Here is a 20,321-nt window from a genome sequence, read left to right on the forward strand (position 1 = left end):
TGGACTTGAATGTGTCCTCATTCCATCTCGTTATTGGAACGCCGGTGATATTAATCCAAGCGAGTCTACCTGGAAATCGATAAACACTGTCTAGAATCCTTATGTTATCGCACCATTTGTGGATAGCATGTTCCTTATTATTAAAGATTGCTTCAGCACATTTGGTCGATTCACATACAACCAATGTAGTGAGACCACCAATGTACTTTAGGTTAAAATTAATCAAACCTTCGGCCCTGCATAAATCGTGTAGCTGAGTCAGTATTTCCATCCCCTTTAGTTCGCATTCAAGGGTTTTCCCTATCAAGCCCTCATTCCTAGCTTTCCCCTTTAGGTTTATTGTTCTGCCGTCCACATACACCCCTTCTTGTTTATTACATGTAGGGCATTCTGCTGTCTTTTGAGGTTTTTTTGAATCTTCAACGCGCCTTGTTAACTTGGATCTTAAATCTTCCTTTTCAATATTACGCCTCGTGAGTCTTTCTCTTAGGTCCACCTTAGGATTGTATGCTACGTCACTGAACTTGCGATCATCCCGGAAAGCATCTGAATAGACCCTTTGGTACCCATTCAACGGTCTGAAATCATGGGCCCTAATATCATCACCTTCATATCTCTCTTTAGCTTTGAAGACTTTTATGGCCATCCCATCAAACGTTATCTTTTCCAGTTTGTTTAGCATTTGATCAATGTTAACAACATTTGCATATCTTGCGAAAGCGAATCTGCTACCATCTTTCAGCCTTTTACCCGCGATATAGACATCTCTAATGTCCCCATGTTGCTTGAATGTACGCCATAGATCCGTCACCGTCCATTTCTCAGGGAAGTTGAAGAAGAAGAACGAAGTCAAATGGATTCCGAATAAGCTTGTGAACCGATTCGAAGTTCTACCGCTGTACCTATCTCGATCTCTAGTCGTGCCGCCATTGAAATGATTTCTCTCACCTCTCACACTCTCTCTCCTCACACTCTCTCTCACACACCCCATTTGTAATTTTTAGACATAAAGTCCTCTTTTATAGGTTGTGATTTTCTTAAGTAACTGTCATTTAGTATATCGGAAAAAACTTGATAATCGATACATTAATCTATCTTTTCCAAACGAGAGATCGCTATATATCGACTAGTTTTGAAAAATTTGAAATGAACGAGAGATCGCTATATATCGACTAGTTTTGAAAAATTTGAAATGGTATAACAAGGTGGCTTTTAATCCTATACAATATGTAGTAGAGAATTAATCAATATGGTGTGATTAACTATTTTAATTACTTTACTTTGTCATAATTTGAATATAATTATTTCAAAAAAATAAAGAAATTGGTAGTGGAGTTTTTGATGGAGGTCCAAGTTCCGAAAGAGATTGATGACTATGGGTCCTAATTTTTGTTATTTTGTACACTGTTCTCCAAATATCATTTTCAATTTTGTTTTCATCCAACTTTATTATTATTACTAGTGTTTTGTTACAAAAAGAAAGAAAAGGTATTATGTATACATGCTTAAATAATTTAATTTATTAATATTTGTAATTTATATTTATTTATATATGTATACAGTATATATGTATGCATCGTAAGTCTTAACGTACTACAAATACGTCAAATAACTAAAGTACAATGACTCATAATAATAGCAGTGGTCAGTGAGGTGGCACTAATAACATAAACAGATATAGATTTGTAAAATGTTAACTAATTAATGTAATCACGACATATATATATTTTTTTTTAAAAGCAAAGCATTATATTAATCACGAAACATTTACAAGATTCTTGAGCCTAACGGCCCAAACAAGAATACAAGCCCTACATGTTGCAAAGTAAGCAACCAAAGTTAAAAAAAACTCATTATACATACACGACAATACAATCTAATTTAAATACGTGCTAGGATTATACGACCAAGTTAACCAATCGAATTTTCGTCCTCGAGATCTATGAGAAATCCATTCAATGGACTTTACTTGTATCTCGTTTATTGCCACCGGAATGCACCAACCTTTTCCTCGAAAAACAACATTATTTCTATTTGCCCAAATAAGATAAGCACAAACCCACACGACCGCTTGCCACACGCACTTCCCATTTTCCGTCATGTTAACCGGCCCATTCCCACGTAGGATTTCATTCATACTAAGGTTGGACATTAAGCCAAAGCCCCACCATGAAAAAACCCGGTTCCAAATATCCATAGACTTATTGCAAAATAATAGTGAATGTTCAACGGTCTCGATCTCATCATCACATAACGGGCAACGGACGGTGTCTAAGTCTATACCTCGCTTATCTAGTTCAATCCTAACGGGTAGTCGTTTTTGAGTTGCCCTCCATACAAACATTTCTATCTTCTTTGGAATTAAATTATTGCGCATAGTTTCATACGAGGAGGAGTTACCCGAATAAAATTGAACATAAATAATTGAAGTAAGACTTTTAACCAAAAAGTTACCGTTAGATGTGAGTGACCATTTCCATTCGTCTTTCTTGTCCCGATCAAATTTGTAGTCGTCGATAATTTTTCCAAGTTCAGCCATCTCACCAGTAGCTCGTCCCCTAGGTTCACGAGCCCAGCCCGCCTTAAATTTTGGCCCAGTAACAGCCCAATCGATTCTGTCCAATACCGTTGCCTGATCATCCGCATCTAATCTGTGTAGTCTCGAAAAAATTGTGCTGAGTCGACCTTTGCCCGTCCAATTCTCGTTCCAAAAGCTTGTTGAAGAACCATCACCAACTTTCTTGTAAAAGGAGTCCCGAAATGGAATTCCCATCTCGGTAAGTTCGGTACCTGTCAAAAGAATATCACGCCAAACACTCGGTTTTAGGGATCGAATTTATCCAACCCCTAATTCCAAGCCATCGTTCGGCCCATAAATACTACGAATAATATTGCACCAAAGGGAGTTGGTTTCGGTTAAAAACCTCTACCACCATTTTCCCAAAAGTGCCATGTTTTTGTGTTTTAGTAGTCCCAAATTCAGCCCGCCCGATTCGTTGGGTGAAACAACTTTTTCCCATTTGACCCACGAGATTTTGTGACTCGTATCCGACCCGCCCCATAAAACACTCGTCTCACATTCTCAATTATCTTTAACACACACTTTGGAGCACGAAAGAGAGAGAAATAATACAAGGGAAGACTATTTAGGATCGATTTGATTAGCACTATTCTTCCTCCGGATGACAACGATCTCATTTTCCAACTCGAAAGTCTTGCTTTAATTTTCTCAACAATGGTATCCCAATTTTTTTGTTTTGACATTTTCTCACCAATTGGTAACCCTAAATATGTAAATGGAAAGCTACCAACTTTACATGTAACATCCCACATTTTTCCGTTAAATTATTTTAACGCCCGTCTTTTTATTTTATATAATACTCTTCGTATCTAGATTCGTATCTTTCGTTACTTAGCATTTCTAATATTCACGTTGTTTAATTTTAACATCTCTCGTTTGATCTAGCGTATTTAAAATATTTCGTTCGGTAAATTCCCGCACCCCACTACAAACTTGAGGGACTAATCTTGACTAGTGGCCAAAGTGGTGACTAGGTCAACTAGTCAACCACTTCACCACCTCCACTCATTCACTCACCTATTCTTCCTAATACTTCCATTATTTTGCTCTCAACCTCCAATCCTTAATTCATCATCTAAATCCAATCTAGCAATCAAACATTAAAACAAATTGCATATTTGGAATCCTTGCATCTTCCTCTACAACTTGATACAAATTTCATCTCGTTTGGGTAACTTTCTAAAAACTCTAGATTTCATGTTCTTGATGTTCTTGACTTAAAAGTGTGTTAATTAGTGTCTATGGCTCGAGTCTAACATGAATATGTGTTTGTTTTGTTCGATTTTGTTGTTTTGAGTAACTAGCATGAACACTTGAAAATGAGTTAGTTTAATCCTTGATTTTAGATGATTAAATGTTGTTAGATGTTAAACCTCATGTATTAAATGTGTTACTAGCATCATTAGCTTCATTTTGGTATGTTGGTTGACTTAGAAAAACTTCATAAACGAAATAGATGAATTCATGATTCTTGATTAGGATTTGATGAACTTTAAAATGAACTTTTGATTCATTGAATGCTATGAGATGTTGTTAGTAAGTGTTTAATTATATTGTATGTTTAATTACCTTCGAAATGGCATATCATATGTGTAAATTGGTTTCCCAAATCATGAAATGCATTTCTAGAACTTGAAACTTTAAAGATGAACTTTTAACGATCATTCGACGAGGTTTTTGTTATTGTAAATGATGAGCTTGATTGATAATATATGTTTAGTTGTATTCCTTATCAAAATACCTTTTCAACGATATAAGATACGTGTTTTGAGTGTTCTCGGTTCATAAATTGTGTTTGTTTGAAGTTTGGTTCGAGACTTGTCAAAATTCAGCATTTCTGCCTTTAAGTTGTTTTGGACCCCGTCCCAAATCTTGGACGCCGTCCAATCCTTCACTGCTGGACGCCGTCCAGCCATTTTATACGCCGTCCAGATGAACTACCGAGGGTTGTCCAAATTTCTAATTTTACGTTAAATTCTAACAATGCTACGCACCTCCGATTGACATGAAACTTGACCAACATGCTCATATATGGTTATGTAACTTAGAAAAATAGTTGGATACCTGACCCGACCCCGTTGACTTTGACCATGACCAAGTTTGACTTTTAGTCAAACTTAACTAAATACTTATGCAATCGTTCTAACGTGCTTTTATACTTATATCTTGCATGAAACTTGATAACGTGATTCACATGCTATATATAATCGAGTCATAACTAGCCATAGGACTAATTGAACAATTTTGACCAATTGTGTTTAACGTTATTGATACAACCTATTTGTTTAGGTCAAGACTAGCATTGTTCTTTGCACACGTTTACTTTGTGAAGTACCTATTTTACCCGTGCACTCAAGGTGAGATCATAGTCCCACTTTTACTCTTTTATACTTATATTTGGGATGAGAAAACATAAACGTTTCGTTTTATAAATTGAACACAAGTACGAAAACAAACATTCCACGAACGAGTTTGAACAAAAATCCTCAATTCAATTATCATTAGTTACACTTGATGGTGTATGTAACAGACTGAAACCCGGGCTAGTTGTAAGTTGCCTATTTTACCCTTAGGGTTTGTGCTTAGTCTTAAGTGCTTTTATTTTAATTACTTTATTAGTGTTTTATTATAATTGTGTTGTGACCAGTTTGTGACAAGGGTCCCAGAACAGGTTGGTTTATTTAATTTGGACTCCGTTAGGACCGCCTAAGGAGATACGAAAGGTTATCAGATAAGATAACTAGTAAATACCTGTGTGATATGGGGTATGAGTTTATAACTCATTTAAGTGTATGTATCTGGATAGTTCTATCCATTTTTCATTTCATCAAACACATACACGAACACATACACAAACACACACATAAACCCTAATTTGATTTTGTGAGCCTTTGGATTAATTGAAGCTAGAGATATATTCCTTGTGATTTCGTGATCAATATAAGGTATAGTAACATCACCATCAGCCCGTAGTATGATATTGTCCGCTTTGCCCGCAGGCGCACGGCTTTTTCTTGGCGACCACACACGAGAAGCACTTTCCCAGGAGGTCATCCATCCTGGTAGTGCTCTCGCCCGAGCACGCTTAACCACAACGTACTCGCACTTCTACTCAGCCTGTGATCCCAAAACGCGTTGTGTCATTTAAGCGTGAGTATTACCTTATAATCCCATGATCACTCATGTTCGTGGGCGATGTGGGATTTGCCTAGGGTGTTACATTCACCCCCCCTTAGGGACTTATCGTCCTCATTGAGGTTTGCCCCACCACCCCCAACGGCACATGAGTGGCTCTGATACCATAAGTAACATCACCATCAGCCCGTAGTATGATATTGTCCGCTTTGCCCGCAGGCGCACGGCTTTTTCTTGGCGACCACACACGAGAAGCACTTTCCCAGGAGGTCACCCATCCTGGTAGTGCTCTCGCCCGAGCACGCTTAACCACAACGTACTCGCACTTCTACTCAGCCCGTGATCCCAAAACGCGTTGTGTCATTTAAGCGTGAGTATTACCTTATAATCCCATGATCACTCATGTTCGTGGGCGATGTGGGATTTGCCTAGGGTGTTACATTCTGTAACACCCCATCTTAACATGACCACAATATTGTCCGCTTTGCCCGCAGGCGCACGGCTTTTTCTTGGCGACCACACACACGAGAAGCACTTTCCCAGGAGGTCACCCATCCCGGTAGTGCTCTCGCCCGAGCACGCTTAACTGCAGCGTACTCATACATCTTCTCTGCCTGTGATCCCAAAACGCGTTGTGTCATTTAAGCGTGAGTATTACCTTATAATCCCATGATCACTCATGTATGTGGGCGATGTGGGATTTGCCTAGGGTGTTACATTCACCCCCCCTCCTAGGGACTCATCGTCCTCGATGAGGTTTGCCCCACCACCCCCAACGGCACATGAGTGGCTCTGATACCATTTTGTAACACCCCAGCTTAACATGACCACAATATTGTCCGCTTTGCCCGCAGGCCCACGGCTTTTTCTTGGCGACCACACACACGAGAAGCACTTTCCCAGGAGGTCACCCATCCCGGTAGTGCTCTCGCCCGAGCACGCTTAACTGCAGCGTACTCATACATCTTCTCTGCCTGTGATCCCAAAACGCGTTGTGTCATTTAAGCGTGAGTATTACCTTATAATCCCATGATCACTCATGTCTGTGGGCGATGTGGGATTTGCCTAGGGTGTTATCATCCTTTGTATATTTATGACCACTACTATTCTTTATTCGTTAACCAACCATCATCATCGCGAATCTTTGATGTTTGCTTATCGTTTCTATTTTCTATCTTAGTTGAACAACATACAAACCCACTTATTTCTTGATGATGTTGCACTAGACCGAAACCGAAGTAACTCACCACCTTAAACCCATTTGGGTGTTGCACCCTTTTGTTTGTGATCGAATAACCTACGTTTTTCTTTCTTGGCTAGCTCGATCGAACACCAACAACAAACCAATTCTGCTGCTACTATTCGTTTAAAACACCATCTAAAACCATAACCATCGAACCCCTTTAGCAGTTAATTCTCGTCTTTTTCTTCTGTTTGGCAAAACAACCAACCAACCCACTTTAACTTGTTATCAATTTTTTTCCTACTACTGCAAATTGCTTCTGTCCCATTTCTCAATATACCTAACCTACCTATACCCACGTACGTACGTTTATATATAAATATTAGGTATGCATGTGGGACAATCTAAGACTAAATGGCCGACAACCATATATAGATAACCCACTTGGATTATAAAAAGGAGAAGTGGAGGGGAAGTGGGACATTGGTTGATAATGATGTGAAGATGGAGAATACATGAAAAATAACGAATTTATGTTAAAGATTAAAGTTGTGAACTGCTCCTGCTATGCTATCCAGATTTCTGTCTTCTAATCGAAATAGGCTGTTGGGCTATAGAAACTAAACTTGGGCCATCGAATTAAATAACATGCCAGCTTATTTGTTTGAATAATTGGGCCGTCATATCCTGTTGGGCCATCATAACCTGTTGGACCGAAGTAAAACTGGACCAGGCTGCTACCTTTTTCAATTCCATTCCGATTGCAGCGACTAGAATAATGGATAAATGAGCCGTGCTGTGATAATGAAGATGATGGTTAAATTGAACAAAAGAGATGATGATTGAGTTAGTTAAATGATGCGTAATAATATGAATATGATTATGAGGTATGAGTATTTTCAGGTGCATAACTATATGCATCAATCTTTTCCTTTCGTAGATGAAGTGTGGTTGGTTCATCCTCTCGATTGAGGTGTTTTCAAGAATCATGAAAGGTTTGAACGCAAATTGTAATCGTCAAGATACGAATGAAGTTTAAGATGAAAATCAAGTGGCAAACTTGAAGAATTATTTAGTTTCATATATTATAATCAATATTTTAATTCATTTTAATTGTCCAATGTTGGTAGTCCAATAGTCCAATAGTCCATATATAGTTTAATATATAACATTCGAATTAATTAATACGTATCGTGACCCGTGTACCGGTCTCAGTATTGATCACAACTCAAACTATATATATATATATATTTTGGAATCAACCTCAACCCTGTATAGCTAACTCCGTCATTTGCATATAGAGTGTCTATGGTTGTTCCAAGATAAATACATAGATGGGTCAATATGATATGTCGAAATCTTGTATACGTGTCCCGTTATTTAAAGTGCGTAAAATAAATACAGAAATTAAAGGACGATAAATAAAATTGCGAGAATGTAAATTGCGAGAATGTAAATTGCGATAATTAAATTGCGATAAATAAAATGTAACCAGTTAGCTAGGAACTGTTGGCTAGGAACAGTTAGCGTGGATTCTTAACAATATTTCAATTAGTTAGTTCGTTTGTTTCTAACAAATTTTACTTTGTCCGATGTTTTCTTCATTATGCCACTTGTTGGATTCTGATAGGTCAAAATCCAAATATGAAATTGAACGAAAATGGATTCTATGGTGAACGGATACGTATATCTATGGATACAAGTAGAATAGTGACTGACTGTTGAATCAGAGTCGAAGAATGTACAGTGCAACTTATTAATGTGAAATCTAAATATTCCTCGGGTATTACCTACCCGTTAAAATATTTTCACCATTAACAGTTTGTACAAACGAATTTTTAATTACAATCTTTATGAAAATATACTTGCATATATATTTTCTTCAGATGTAATCATGGATTTAATGAGTTAATATGATATTAATCTCATTTGATTTACTATTAGAACAAGAATATATAATCTCTAAAACATTAGAGATTACATAATTGTCATGTAGAATAAAGGTAATTAATATAGAACGATATGTAGAACGAAGATAAAGTAGATAGAACGATACGTAGAACGATGATTATGCTCGAGGTACAGAATGAGATGTTGAGGCATGTGATGTTGAAACTTGGGTTGTTGGTGGTACTGGTGTCGATGTTGGTGGTACTGTTGGTGCCAGTGATGTTGCTGGAGCTGTTAAGTTTTGCACCATATTCTCCAAAGCCACTACTCGAGCGAGAAGCTCATTGACTTCTTCTATTACTCCTGAATGATTGTTGGTCGGAACGAGCGGATGAATAAGGTTTAAAATTTTAGATAGAAGATAATCGTGACGATACCCTGGAGATGAGGCTAAAAATGGTGTTTCGGATAGGTTTACCGGTAAGTGCTTCAGGTTCTTCGCCGAGGGTACAGGTTGGTGGGTGGAAAGAATCGCCTTCTTCTTGTCTCCATTGGTTAAGTCGACTACGAACTCATCTAATGAATTGGGGATGGATGACTGGGTGATTCATTCTGGTGGCGCTGCTTTCGGAGCTTAGGTGAAACTCCATATCGGAATCTGAGGGACTTGAACTAGTGGTGAGTTCCATTGCGTACGATTGAATGAAGGATTTTTTGATATGAAATGATTTTCGGATATCGGATGATATTCTAATTATATAGAATACCTATACATATTAATATTAAAATGAAACTATACTTAATATGTATAGTCCAAGGGGTTTTGTTTTCAATTATCATATTTAGACGAGTGGGAGACAGCTTTTGTGGATATAGTCACACTTTTACAATCAAATGAAAAAGAAAATAGATACTTACATACACGTTCCTCGCTGGTACTTGTTTTCCAGCCACAAATTTTACTCTCTCTTTATATACATATACTTATACATAAAACTAAAGAGATGATGTATGGAAAGACTTAGTGGCCGACAGTGGACAAGGGTAACATGAAATAATATTGTCTATATCTATATATATTTATTTTATGTATGGTATGATGAAGAAAGGAAAAGAACAGACTAAAATTTGGACACGTATTTATCATCATTTAATTTCTGTTATTTATTTTACGCACTTTAAATTTTGCTACTATTCTCCTTCTACTCGCATCTTATTACCAACCAAAACAACATCCCGTTCGCTATAAACTGCTGCTGGTATATATTCACTATTACGATAGTGATGATGGTGGGTTCACAATCTAGTTACTTTTTGAAACAATTTGACTTGTCTGCCATAGTTGATCCTTACACTTGCTATAATGATAGTGGGTTAGGTGCTTTAACTTTTATCAAAAAGTCTCAAAGTGTGGTGATAGGTGAAAACGACACATGTGATATTAAATTATGATGATAATTTTGATTCGAGGAACAAAAATAATGGTGAGATAATAATGATAATCTTGAGATGATGAAAGATAGATTAGGACGATTTATATGATGATAACATTAGGATGAAAATGATGAACGGTTTGTATTTGACAAAGGATTAGGTTCGCGAGTTATAACCAAAACATACTAATGGTTCAGTGGTTGAGTGGTGCTTGGTAAGCAAGTGGTCTAGAGTTCAAATCCAGGGTGCTGCGTTTTATATTTTTTAAAAACTAATAGATGTACAGTTGGGCCGTGTACCTTTTCTATTGGGCCATTGAATATTAATTAGGCTAGTATACATGTGGGTTTATTAAATCATTGATGGGCTGAGTACAAGTTTTAATGTTGGGACGAGATTTATTTAGCTATTGGACCGAATACTATGTTGGGCCAAGGGCAGACTAAAACAGGAAACGGGTTAATTAAATTTGAGTCCTACATTAAATTAGAAAGAGAACGTACAGTGGGATGGTTAAGAGTGTTGTTGAATTAATGGGAGGTCGCGGGTTCGAGTTTTGGTGGAGACAGTTTTATATTTTTTTTTTGGAGCTTATACCTTAAGGTTCGTGAACCCAAGGTCAATCCTATACTTGGTCAATGACGTCATATGTATTTTTACTACAAAATACAGTATGGTGAGTTTCATTTGCTCCCTTTTTAATTACTTTTGCAATATATATTTTTGGGCTGAGAATACATGCGCTGTTTTATAAATGTTTTACGAAGTAGGCACAAGTACTAAAACTAATTCTACGTGGGTTTAAACCAGAAATATACCCTTAGCTTGGTAACATTAAACTACTTGTCTATGTACGGTAGGCGCGAATCCTAAAGATAGATCTATTGGGCCTGACAAACCCCATCCTGACTATGAGATGCTTTAGTACTTCGAGGTTATTTTAAACACACCTGATCTGGTGTACTTCAGAGGGTAAAACATGAACGTTAAGGCTTGTTACCGGGTGCCTACAACTTATAGAATACTTTTATACACTTGCGAGTGTACATATATTTATAAACGGAAATCTTGTGGTCTATTAATATATTGAAATGATTGTTATGATAAACCTATGAACTCACCAACCTTTTGGTTGACACTGTTAAGCATGTTTATTCTCAGGTACGAATTAAGTCTTCCGCTGTGCATTTGCTCATTTTAAGGACATTACTTGGAGTCGATCATCGCAATGGGACCAAATGTTGATGACTTCGTCCAGGTGGATAACCCGTCCTTATCCACCTGGACGAAGTCATCAACATTTGGTCCCATTGCGATGATCGACTCTAAGTAATGTCCTTAAAATGAGCAAATGCACAGCGGAAGACTTAATTCGTACCTGAGAATAAACATGCTTAAAAGTGTCAACCAAAAGGTTGGTGAGTTCATAGGTTTATCATAATAATCTTTTCAATATATTAATAGACCACAAGATTTCATTATTTATAAACATAATACACTCGCAAGTGTATGTAAAGCATTCTAAGTGGTTGAGCACTTGGTAACCATACTTAATATTTAATCACGTCGCATATTCCCTTTATTATGAAATCTCACTACACCGTACCAAGTGTAGTCACCGAAATGAAGTACTGTGCAACCGTTGAATACTGGTCGTCCAGTCCGGTTGGGGTTGTCAGGCCCGATAGATCTATCAACAGGATTCGCGTTTACAATACCCATGTAAATAGTAGTTACCAAGCTACAGGGAAATATGCCAGTGGTACAACTCAACGTAGAATATATTTTTAAGTACTTGTGTCTATTTCGAAAATATTTATAAAAGCAGCGCATGTATTCTCAGCCCAAAAATATATATTGCAAAAGCAATTAAAAAGGGAGCAAATGAAACTCACCATATTGTATTTTGTAGTAAAAATACATATGATGACATTGAACAAGTGTAAGGTTGACCTCGGATTCACGAACCTCTAAAAGCTTTTCCAAGAATAAACTTCCCGTATCAAGCTCGAACCCCTAACCTCTAGCTCACCCGAAACACACACAAACTATCCCTCTGTTCCTTTTATTTCTGATTAAAAGACAATCCAAATATATATATCCAGTATATCTATCTGTCTCACTTATTCTTCTACAAACATCATCACAAAATTATTTCATCATCTTCTTCCTATCATCAATATCATCCTCATTTTGCTCATTATCGTTTTAACAACAACTCAATCACAGTTTGGGCCCAATCATTTGCAGCCCAATATTTATGAAGCCCAAGTTTTTGTTGTGACCCAAAAAAGATTAATTTTAATCGGCCTAAAATAGCATAAATTAAAGGCCTACGGCCCGGTTCCAATGAGATACATCCAGTAAATAAATTTCCTAGTTATATGCATATTAGTGACATGGTTTGGCACGTGAGTTTAAGGGAACCAACCTTGGTCCACCCATTTTCGTTGTCTAACAAGTGGGAAGTACCAAAAATATTTAATGGTGATGATTCAATTAGATCGACCCAGATTAAAGAAACAAAAGCTGTATTACACTTTATTCGTTATATAATAAAGAATAGATTAATGTTCGATGATGGTCTGGTCGAAGACTTTTAGCAGCAGCATACATCAATTCATCATTCATCTTTTCTATTATCATTATCCTTTATAACCGAAAGAACATCAGTAGTAGCATTAATTGTTCGAGCAGTTTACGGTAAAGGAAAGTTTGGGTGGTTTAGTGTGGCCTTTGAGTGTCGAAACAAGAGACAGAAAAACAATAGAGACTGATGGGTCTTGTTGTGGGTGCACGAAGATACAAGATTAGGAGAGTGAGAAAGGTATAGGTAGAGAGAGAGTTGGTTGTTGTCTTTAGTTTTCAAGGTGTTAATGTAGGATGATGGATGGGAGGCGGTTGATGGTGGTGGGTTTGGATGTCTCATGGTTGTAGAGGTGGTGGTGAAATAGAGCCGTGGCAATAGCAACATGGGTTGTTGATAGTGGGTTGTGGTGGTTAACCGTGGTGTTCACGGTGATGGTTATGGTGATAGGTCTCGGTGGTCACGAATAAGAGAGGGAGAGAGGAGATAGTAGGTTGACGGTTATGGTGTTGTAGAGATGGCTCGATGGTGGAGTGGGTTTGAATCGTATAGAGACAGAGAGAGAGTATGGTGAGGGTGAAGTGGTGATAGGATATATATATATATATATATATATATATATATATATATATATATATATATATATATATATATATATATATATATATATATATATATATAGATGGAAAGTGTTTAATTTGTTTACTGAACAGATGCATATGACAATTTGTAGAAGGGTGCTGTAAATGATTTGGTGTTTAGAACTTGTTTGATGATATCCCATATAAATAGAGGTAAAAGGTGGATCTTGTTTCTCATATTGGTGTAGTAGCATTTGTTACTCCGTATGATTTTACTTTAAAGAAAAAAAAAATAATTACTTCATACCACTTTTTATCACAATAATATGAGTTGTTAGTTTCCCAAAAGTCAACAACAAGGATGAGCATTATTTGATTAAAAATCATGAAATATTTAAATAATAATATAAATATTCTAGCTGTCCTACACTTAACATTTAAGGGCACCGACAGTTTTTATTTAATTTTGGATACAATATCGTGGTCTGTTGTTGATCAGTGACGGATAAAAGTGTTCAGGAAAATTCCATATTTTTAAATTAAATATATTTATTTATTTTGGTCATTATGGTATAAAATTCAGTCATTAATTTAATAAATAAAATGTACATCAAATGTCCCTCTCATTTATGGGTAAAATATAAAAAGTGTCAAAATTAAATAATTAGATCCTAAATATACTTTTAATAAGCCTATAACTTATATAACTCATTTTCGGATCACCTTTTATTTTAAAATTACATACGTTCCTTTTTAGCTTATGTAGTATCGTTCGACTGCTAACTGGATGTTATTATAAATTCAAAATCACAAAATATATATATTCTCTATACTTTATTTATATAAAAAGATATTTTTAAATAATAATTATTAGATACTATTATTATTATTTTACATAATTAATTCTAACAATTTACAATATATAATATTTCATATTATTATATATTCATATATATATATATATATATATATATATATATATATATAAATATATGCACATCCATTTTCAAGCAATCGTATTGTGAATCGTCATGAATAGTCAAAGGTTAACTGAATCCATATAAATAGTTCAAAAATTTGAAACTCAATATTACAGACTTTGCTTATCGTGTCGAAACCATTTAAAGATCAAGTTTAAATTTAGTCGAAAATTTTCGGGTCGTCACAGTACCTACCCGTTAAAGAAATTTCGTCCCGAAATTTGAGTGAGATTGTCATGGTTAACCATAAATATGTTTTCATGACGAATATGAGCTGATAATTGAAGTTTTATCAGTTTTGAGTAATATGGTTATGTGAAAGGTACGAATGAAGCTATCACAAAAGAGTGAAATGAGAAAGACAAGTTTCATCATATCTTTTGACTAGTCATGGTTGAATTTAGAAAAATAAGGTTCATCTTAACTTTTGACGTTGTCTCGATTGAATTCCGGAATTCAAGGGATTTAAAAGAAAATCTTGGATATCTATAGGATTTGATTCTTCGGGATTTATGGAAAAATTAGGATCCTCTTTAATTTAATGCGATTATCTGTCTCGATTGCTTCGTCTGGTATCTTCTCTATAAATGAACTTCTTTCATTTCATTATTTTCACCACTCCAATTCCTTCTTTCTCGATACATATACTTTCAAACGATTGTGAAAATGCTTAATCCAGTTCTGATCCTTGTCCTCATCCTTACTATCGCAACATTCATTCTCCTTTTCCAACTTCCACCAGAGGAATCTACTTTCTTCTACTTTGCCTTTGGGGTTATAGTGTTTTTAATTCTCCCGTGTCTTTATGTTGCGATAAACATTGATATACACGGTTTGTAATTTTTGTGTTTGTGATCGGCTTAATATTTTCCTTTATTTTTCGGAGCTCCATGCTCTTATTTTCTCTTCCCGACTTCAAATCAAGCGGATAATGGTCCAGAATTCGTAGATATAGAGTTTCGAATGAGTATAATGTTTTAAGCAGGGTGGAACGTGATAGCACGATTTGATTTTCAAATTTATCAAAATTACAGAAAATAGAACTATCGGGAATACATTTTCTTGATATGTTCAGAAGTTAAGTAGAATGAAAGAGTTATGTAACATGGCACATGATGACGTTATGTTCTGTGAATCATCACGTTCCATTAGAAACTCAGCATGACTTACTGTAATATAATCACGTTGGCCAAGCGTCATTATATTATACTAACCCATGCTTCAATTCCCAACACTTCTCCACAATACATTCATAATTTATATTTAGATTTTACAGAAGTTTCCAATATAATGGAATACTGAAAACACGAAGAGGTAGATAATTTCGGACAAGATTATATATATGAAAATATTCTCAGAAATATCGAAGATATTTATGATGATATTTTGGAATTTCTAAATTCGAAGGTTGATAAAGAAAAATTTTCCACAAGATTTTAACATGACTTTGGAGCAAGATATTCTCTAAAGATTTCATCAGATATAGAATTACTTGGATTCTTTGAATATAGGGTTTGGTCCTTGTATTTGTTCTTGATCTCCTTCATGGTGTGCTCAATCCGATTTTTAGTACCAAATTTTCTATCGAGCGTTCCTAACACTCCATTCTTTATCATCAAACTCTTGGCCGTTCAGACCATCTGCGATTTTGCTGTTTCCTCTGCATTTAATGCTACCATATCTGAAGCTTCAGTTATCAATCCGAGGTGGTTTCAGGAGAATTGTGTTTTTAGATGATTAAACGCTGATGGTAATATGGTGGGATATAAAAGATTTTCCGGTAACGAAGGCGAAAAGACAACATATATATCAAGGTTATAATAAGGTTAGTCCGACTGAAAAGTCGAAGTTGACTTACTGGAGCTGTGACAAATTTGCTACTTTGAAGAAGAACTGCAAAGTTATTTTGGGTAATAATAACACTAAAGGAATTAGCACAGCTACGTGTTAAACGTTTATTCAGTTTTCGAGAGTTTTTCAGATGCATAACTATATGCATTAATCTTTTCTTCCGTAGATGAAGTGCGGTTGGTTCATCCTCTCGATCGAGGTGTTTTCAAGTATCATGAAAGATTTGAACATGGATTGAAATCGTTAAGATTCAAATGAGGTTTAAGATGAAATCAAGTGGCAAACTTGAAGAATCGTTAAGTTTCATATGTTATAATTAATATTTTAATTCATTTTTAATTGTCCAATGTTGATAGTCCCAGTCGATAGTCCACAGTTAACAGTCCAATAATTCATATATAGTTTAATATATTATATTCGAATTAATTAATACTTGTCGTGACCCGTATACGTCTCAGACTCGATCACAACTCAAACTATATATATTATTGTAGAATCAACCTCAACCCTGTATAGCTAACTCCCACATTACTGCATATAGAGTGTCTATGGTTATTCCAAATAATATATATAGATGCGTCGATATGATATGTCAAAACCTTGTATACGTGTCCCGATATTTAAAGTGCGTAAAATAAATAACAGAAATTAAATGATGATAAATAAAGTGCGTATTTATTTTATTGAGGAAGCATATGTCGATTAGTGAGGAGTAATAACAATGACAATGAGGTTAAACATAGATAATGAGGATCGTAATTATGGAAAGGTGATTAAAGTTAATGAAGATGGTGATATGGCGGACCTAGCATCATTTCTGTCTGTTGAAGAAAAGGAAGAAAATAAGAACCGTTGGCTTGATGATAATATATGGACTATCATGTTTGGACAAATGAAATTAGGTGGATTAACCAACTTGGGCCGAGATTCAACTTAAATTGTCTTTTGGGCTGTAGCTATGCTGCTGGTCTGTTCGAATTAAAAGGGTTATAAGGTTCTGGTTACATTTTATGGCAAGAAAGCGAGACAGACTAAAGGGTTAGGAGTGTTAGGGTTGAACGAGAGGTCGCGGGTTCGAGCCCCATCTTGGGCAATTCTTTTTAGAGGAAGTTTTAAAGGGTATACTCTTTTATTTTTATTTCCATTATTATTATTATTAAAGTTATTATCTTTATTAAAATTATCACTTTTAAAATTAACATTCTTATTATTATTATTATTATTATTATTATTATTATTATTATTACTATTATTATTATTACTATCATTAATCTAATATTATAGTTAAATTAATAAATAAAGGATCTTTATATAAAAATATATTTAATACACATAACTTAACTATATTAATATCTTTACTTACTTAAAATATATAAAATGAATATATTTAATTAAATAATGAAACCTATAAGTTGTTAATATAAAAATTATATCACTAATAATAATATATATATTTTTTGTTCGATTACGATTATATGATTTAAGAGATATACAATTAATATAGGTTCGTGAATCCGAGGCCAACCCTGCATTTTTCAGTTGTTCAATATTGTCATATGTATTTTTACTACAAAATACAGTACGGTGAGTTCATTTGATTCCCTTTTACTCTTTACATTTTTGGGACTGAGAATACATGCGCTACTTTTACAACTGCTTTATTAAATGCTTTTGAAATACATTTTGAACTGCGAATACATGAAATGCTTTTATAAATGTTTGACGAGATAGACACAAGCAAAACATTCCTCGAATGAATTATGTGGACATGATAATTGCCACCATTGAATTATGTGGACATGATAATTAACACAATTGATATGAATATTTTTCCCCTGATTATTATTGCTTGGTAACCTAAGAATTAGGGAACATCACTAATTTTGAGAATTAGTGCACGCCTAATTGACGCGAATTCTAAAGGTAGCTACCGGGTTTAACACCCCCACCCAGAATGTTCACTAGACGGAAGGGCTAGTGGGCGTAGTGTTTAGTACTTCGAAGTTTATATGATTATTATACAGACAAGATGTTCTGTTTTGGGGATATTATTATGCGCATTATATATTAAGGTCGGTTACCAAGCCAAACTATGAAAGCAAATGAAAAGTGAATGTTATGTATCGAGAGAATGATTTTATACACAGGTTATGTGTATTATATTTTGTACACGAGATATGTGTACGGTTACTAAGATTTATGAAAGATGATTTCGTACACGAGAAAGGTGTTTAGTATTTAAAAGATTTCACATGTACATTACAGGTGGGTATAGGATTCGGGCCCATTTGTACCATGCAGGATTTAAATCTTGTGGTCTATCAAAATGATAAATTTTATTGTTTTATGATAAACTTATGAACTCACCAACCTTTTAGTTGACACTTTAAAACATGTTTATTCTCAGGCATGAAAGAAATCTTCCGCTGTGCATTTGCTCATATTATCATTTTTTTTTCCTACATTAATATTATTATTATTAATCATTATTAGTATTAGGTATTACTATCAATATCATTGTTTATTATACAAATAAAATAACTTATTATTCATATTATCCTTATCAAGGTTTAATATAGTGTTATCATTTTTTTTTTTACTATCAATACTATTATATATTATATTATTATTAGTATTATTATTATTATAAAAAAAATATTACAATTTTCTATTATCAATATTATTTTACCAAATAAAGTATTAGTTATATAAAAACATTTTTATACATAATCATATATATATATATATATATATATATATATATATATATATATATATATATATATATATATATATATATATATATATATATAAAGATATTAATCCTAATACATTATAAAATATAAATAAACTCAGTTGATTAAATGTGATATATGTTAATAATATATATACAAATGATATAGGTTCGTGAATCCGAGGTCAACCCTACACTTGTTAAATGACGTCATATGTATTTTTACTACAAAATACAATATGGTGAGTTTCATTTGCTCCCTTTTATATATATTTTTGGGACTGAGAATACATGCGCTGTTTTTTATAAATGTTTTACGGAATAGGCACAAGTACTAAAACTAATTCTACGTGGGTTTAAACCAGAAATATACCCTTAGCTTGGTAACATTAAACTACTTGTCTATGTACAGTAGGCGCGAATCCTAAAGATAGATCTATTGGGCCTGACAAACCCCATCCTGACTATGGGATGCTTTAGTACTTCGAGGTTATTTTAAACACACCTGATCTGGTGTACTTCAGAGGGTAAAACATGAACGTTAAGGCTTGTTACCGGGTGCCTACAACTTATAGAGTACTTTTATACACTTGCGAGTGTACATATATTTATAAATGGAAATCTTGTGGTCTATTAATATATTGAAATGATTGTTATGATAAACCTATGAACTCACCAACCTTTTGGTTGACACTTTAAAGTATGTTTATTCTCAGGTATGAAAGAAATCTTCCGCTGTGCATTTGCTCATTTTAAAGATATTACATGGAGACGTTCATGGCATATAGAGGTCAGTACCTCGCAATGGGACCATCTGCTAAAGACTTCGTCCTAATCAAGCCGATCACCGACGGGCTACCCGCGCACGAGTACAACCCCGGATCGCACTTCTACCTCACGGATTTGCTTCTCGGGTAAACACCCTCAAAACGCGTCATACCAGAAGAGGTATCCACACCCTTATAAGGAGTGCTTTGTTTTCCTCTCCCACCGATGTGGGACGAGTCTGTTACAACTCTCCCCCCTTCGGGACACTACGTCCCCGCAGTGCACATCGATGCGGGCCCCAGCTCTGATACCATAAGTAACATCACCATCAGCCCGTAGTATGATATTGTCTGCTTTGGACACAAGCCGATCACCGACGAGCTACCCGCGCACGAGTACAACCCCGGATCGCACTTCTACCTCACGGATTTGCTTCTCGGGTAAACACCCTCAAAACGCGTCATACCAGAAGAGGTATCCACACCCTTATAAGGAGTGCTTTGTTTTCCTCTCCCACCGATGTGGGACGAGTCTGTTACAACTCTCCCCCCCCTCGGGACACTGCATCCCCGCAGTGCACATCGATGCGGGCCCCAG

General features: G+C 35.3%; 1 protein-coding gene across 1 annotated transcript; it reads right to left on the minus strand.

The window, feature by feature from the left end:
- Window positions 1-1,756: 1,756 nt before the first annotated feature.
- On the minus strand, window positions 1,757-2,773 carry LOC139864748 (uncharacterized). Its single transcript, XM_071853318.1, has 2 exons — window positions 1,917-2,773; window positions 1,757-1,811 (listed from the first exon to the last, which is right to left on the minus strand). The coding sequence occupies exons 1-2, from the start codon at window positions 2,771-2,773 to the stop codon at window positions 1,757-1,759; spliced, it is 912 nt and encodes a 303-aa protein (XP_071709419.1).
- Window positions 2,774-20,321: the final 17,548 nt, after the last annotated feature.

Source organism: Rutidosis leptorrhynchoides, chromosome 8 (genome assembly GCF_046630445.1).
Source record: "Rutidosis leptorrhynchoides isolate AG116_Rl617_1_P2 chromosome 8, CSIRO_AGI_Rlap_v1, whole genome shotgun sequence".
NCBI lineage: Eukaryota > Viridiplantae > Streptophyta > Magnoliopsida > Asterales > Asteraceae > Rutidosis > Rutidosis leptorrhynchoides.

Bases quoted from the DNA above. Each gene is read 5' to 3' on its own strand.
- LOC139864748 (XM_071853318.1), bottom strand. From the start codon at position 2,773: ATGGGAATTCCATTTCGGGACTCCTTTTACAAGAAAGTTGGTGATGGT. The intron at 1,812-1,916 runs GTTAACTTGGTC...TGCAACATGTAG, and splicing joins CGAGGACGAAAATTCGATTG to GGCTTGTATTCTTGTTTGGG.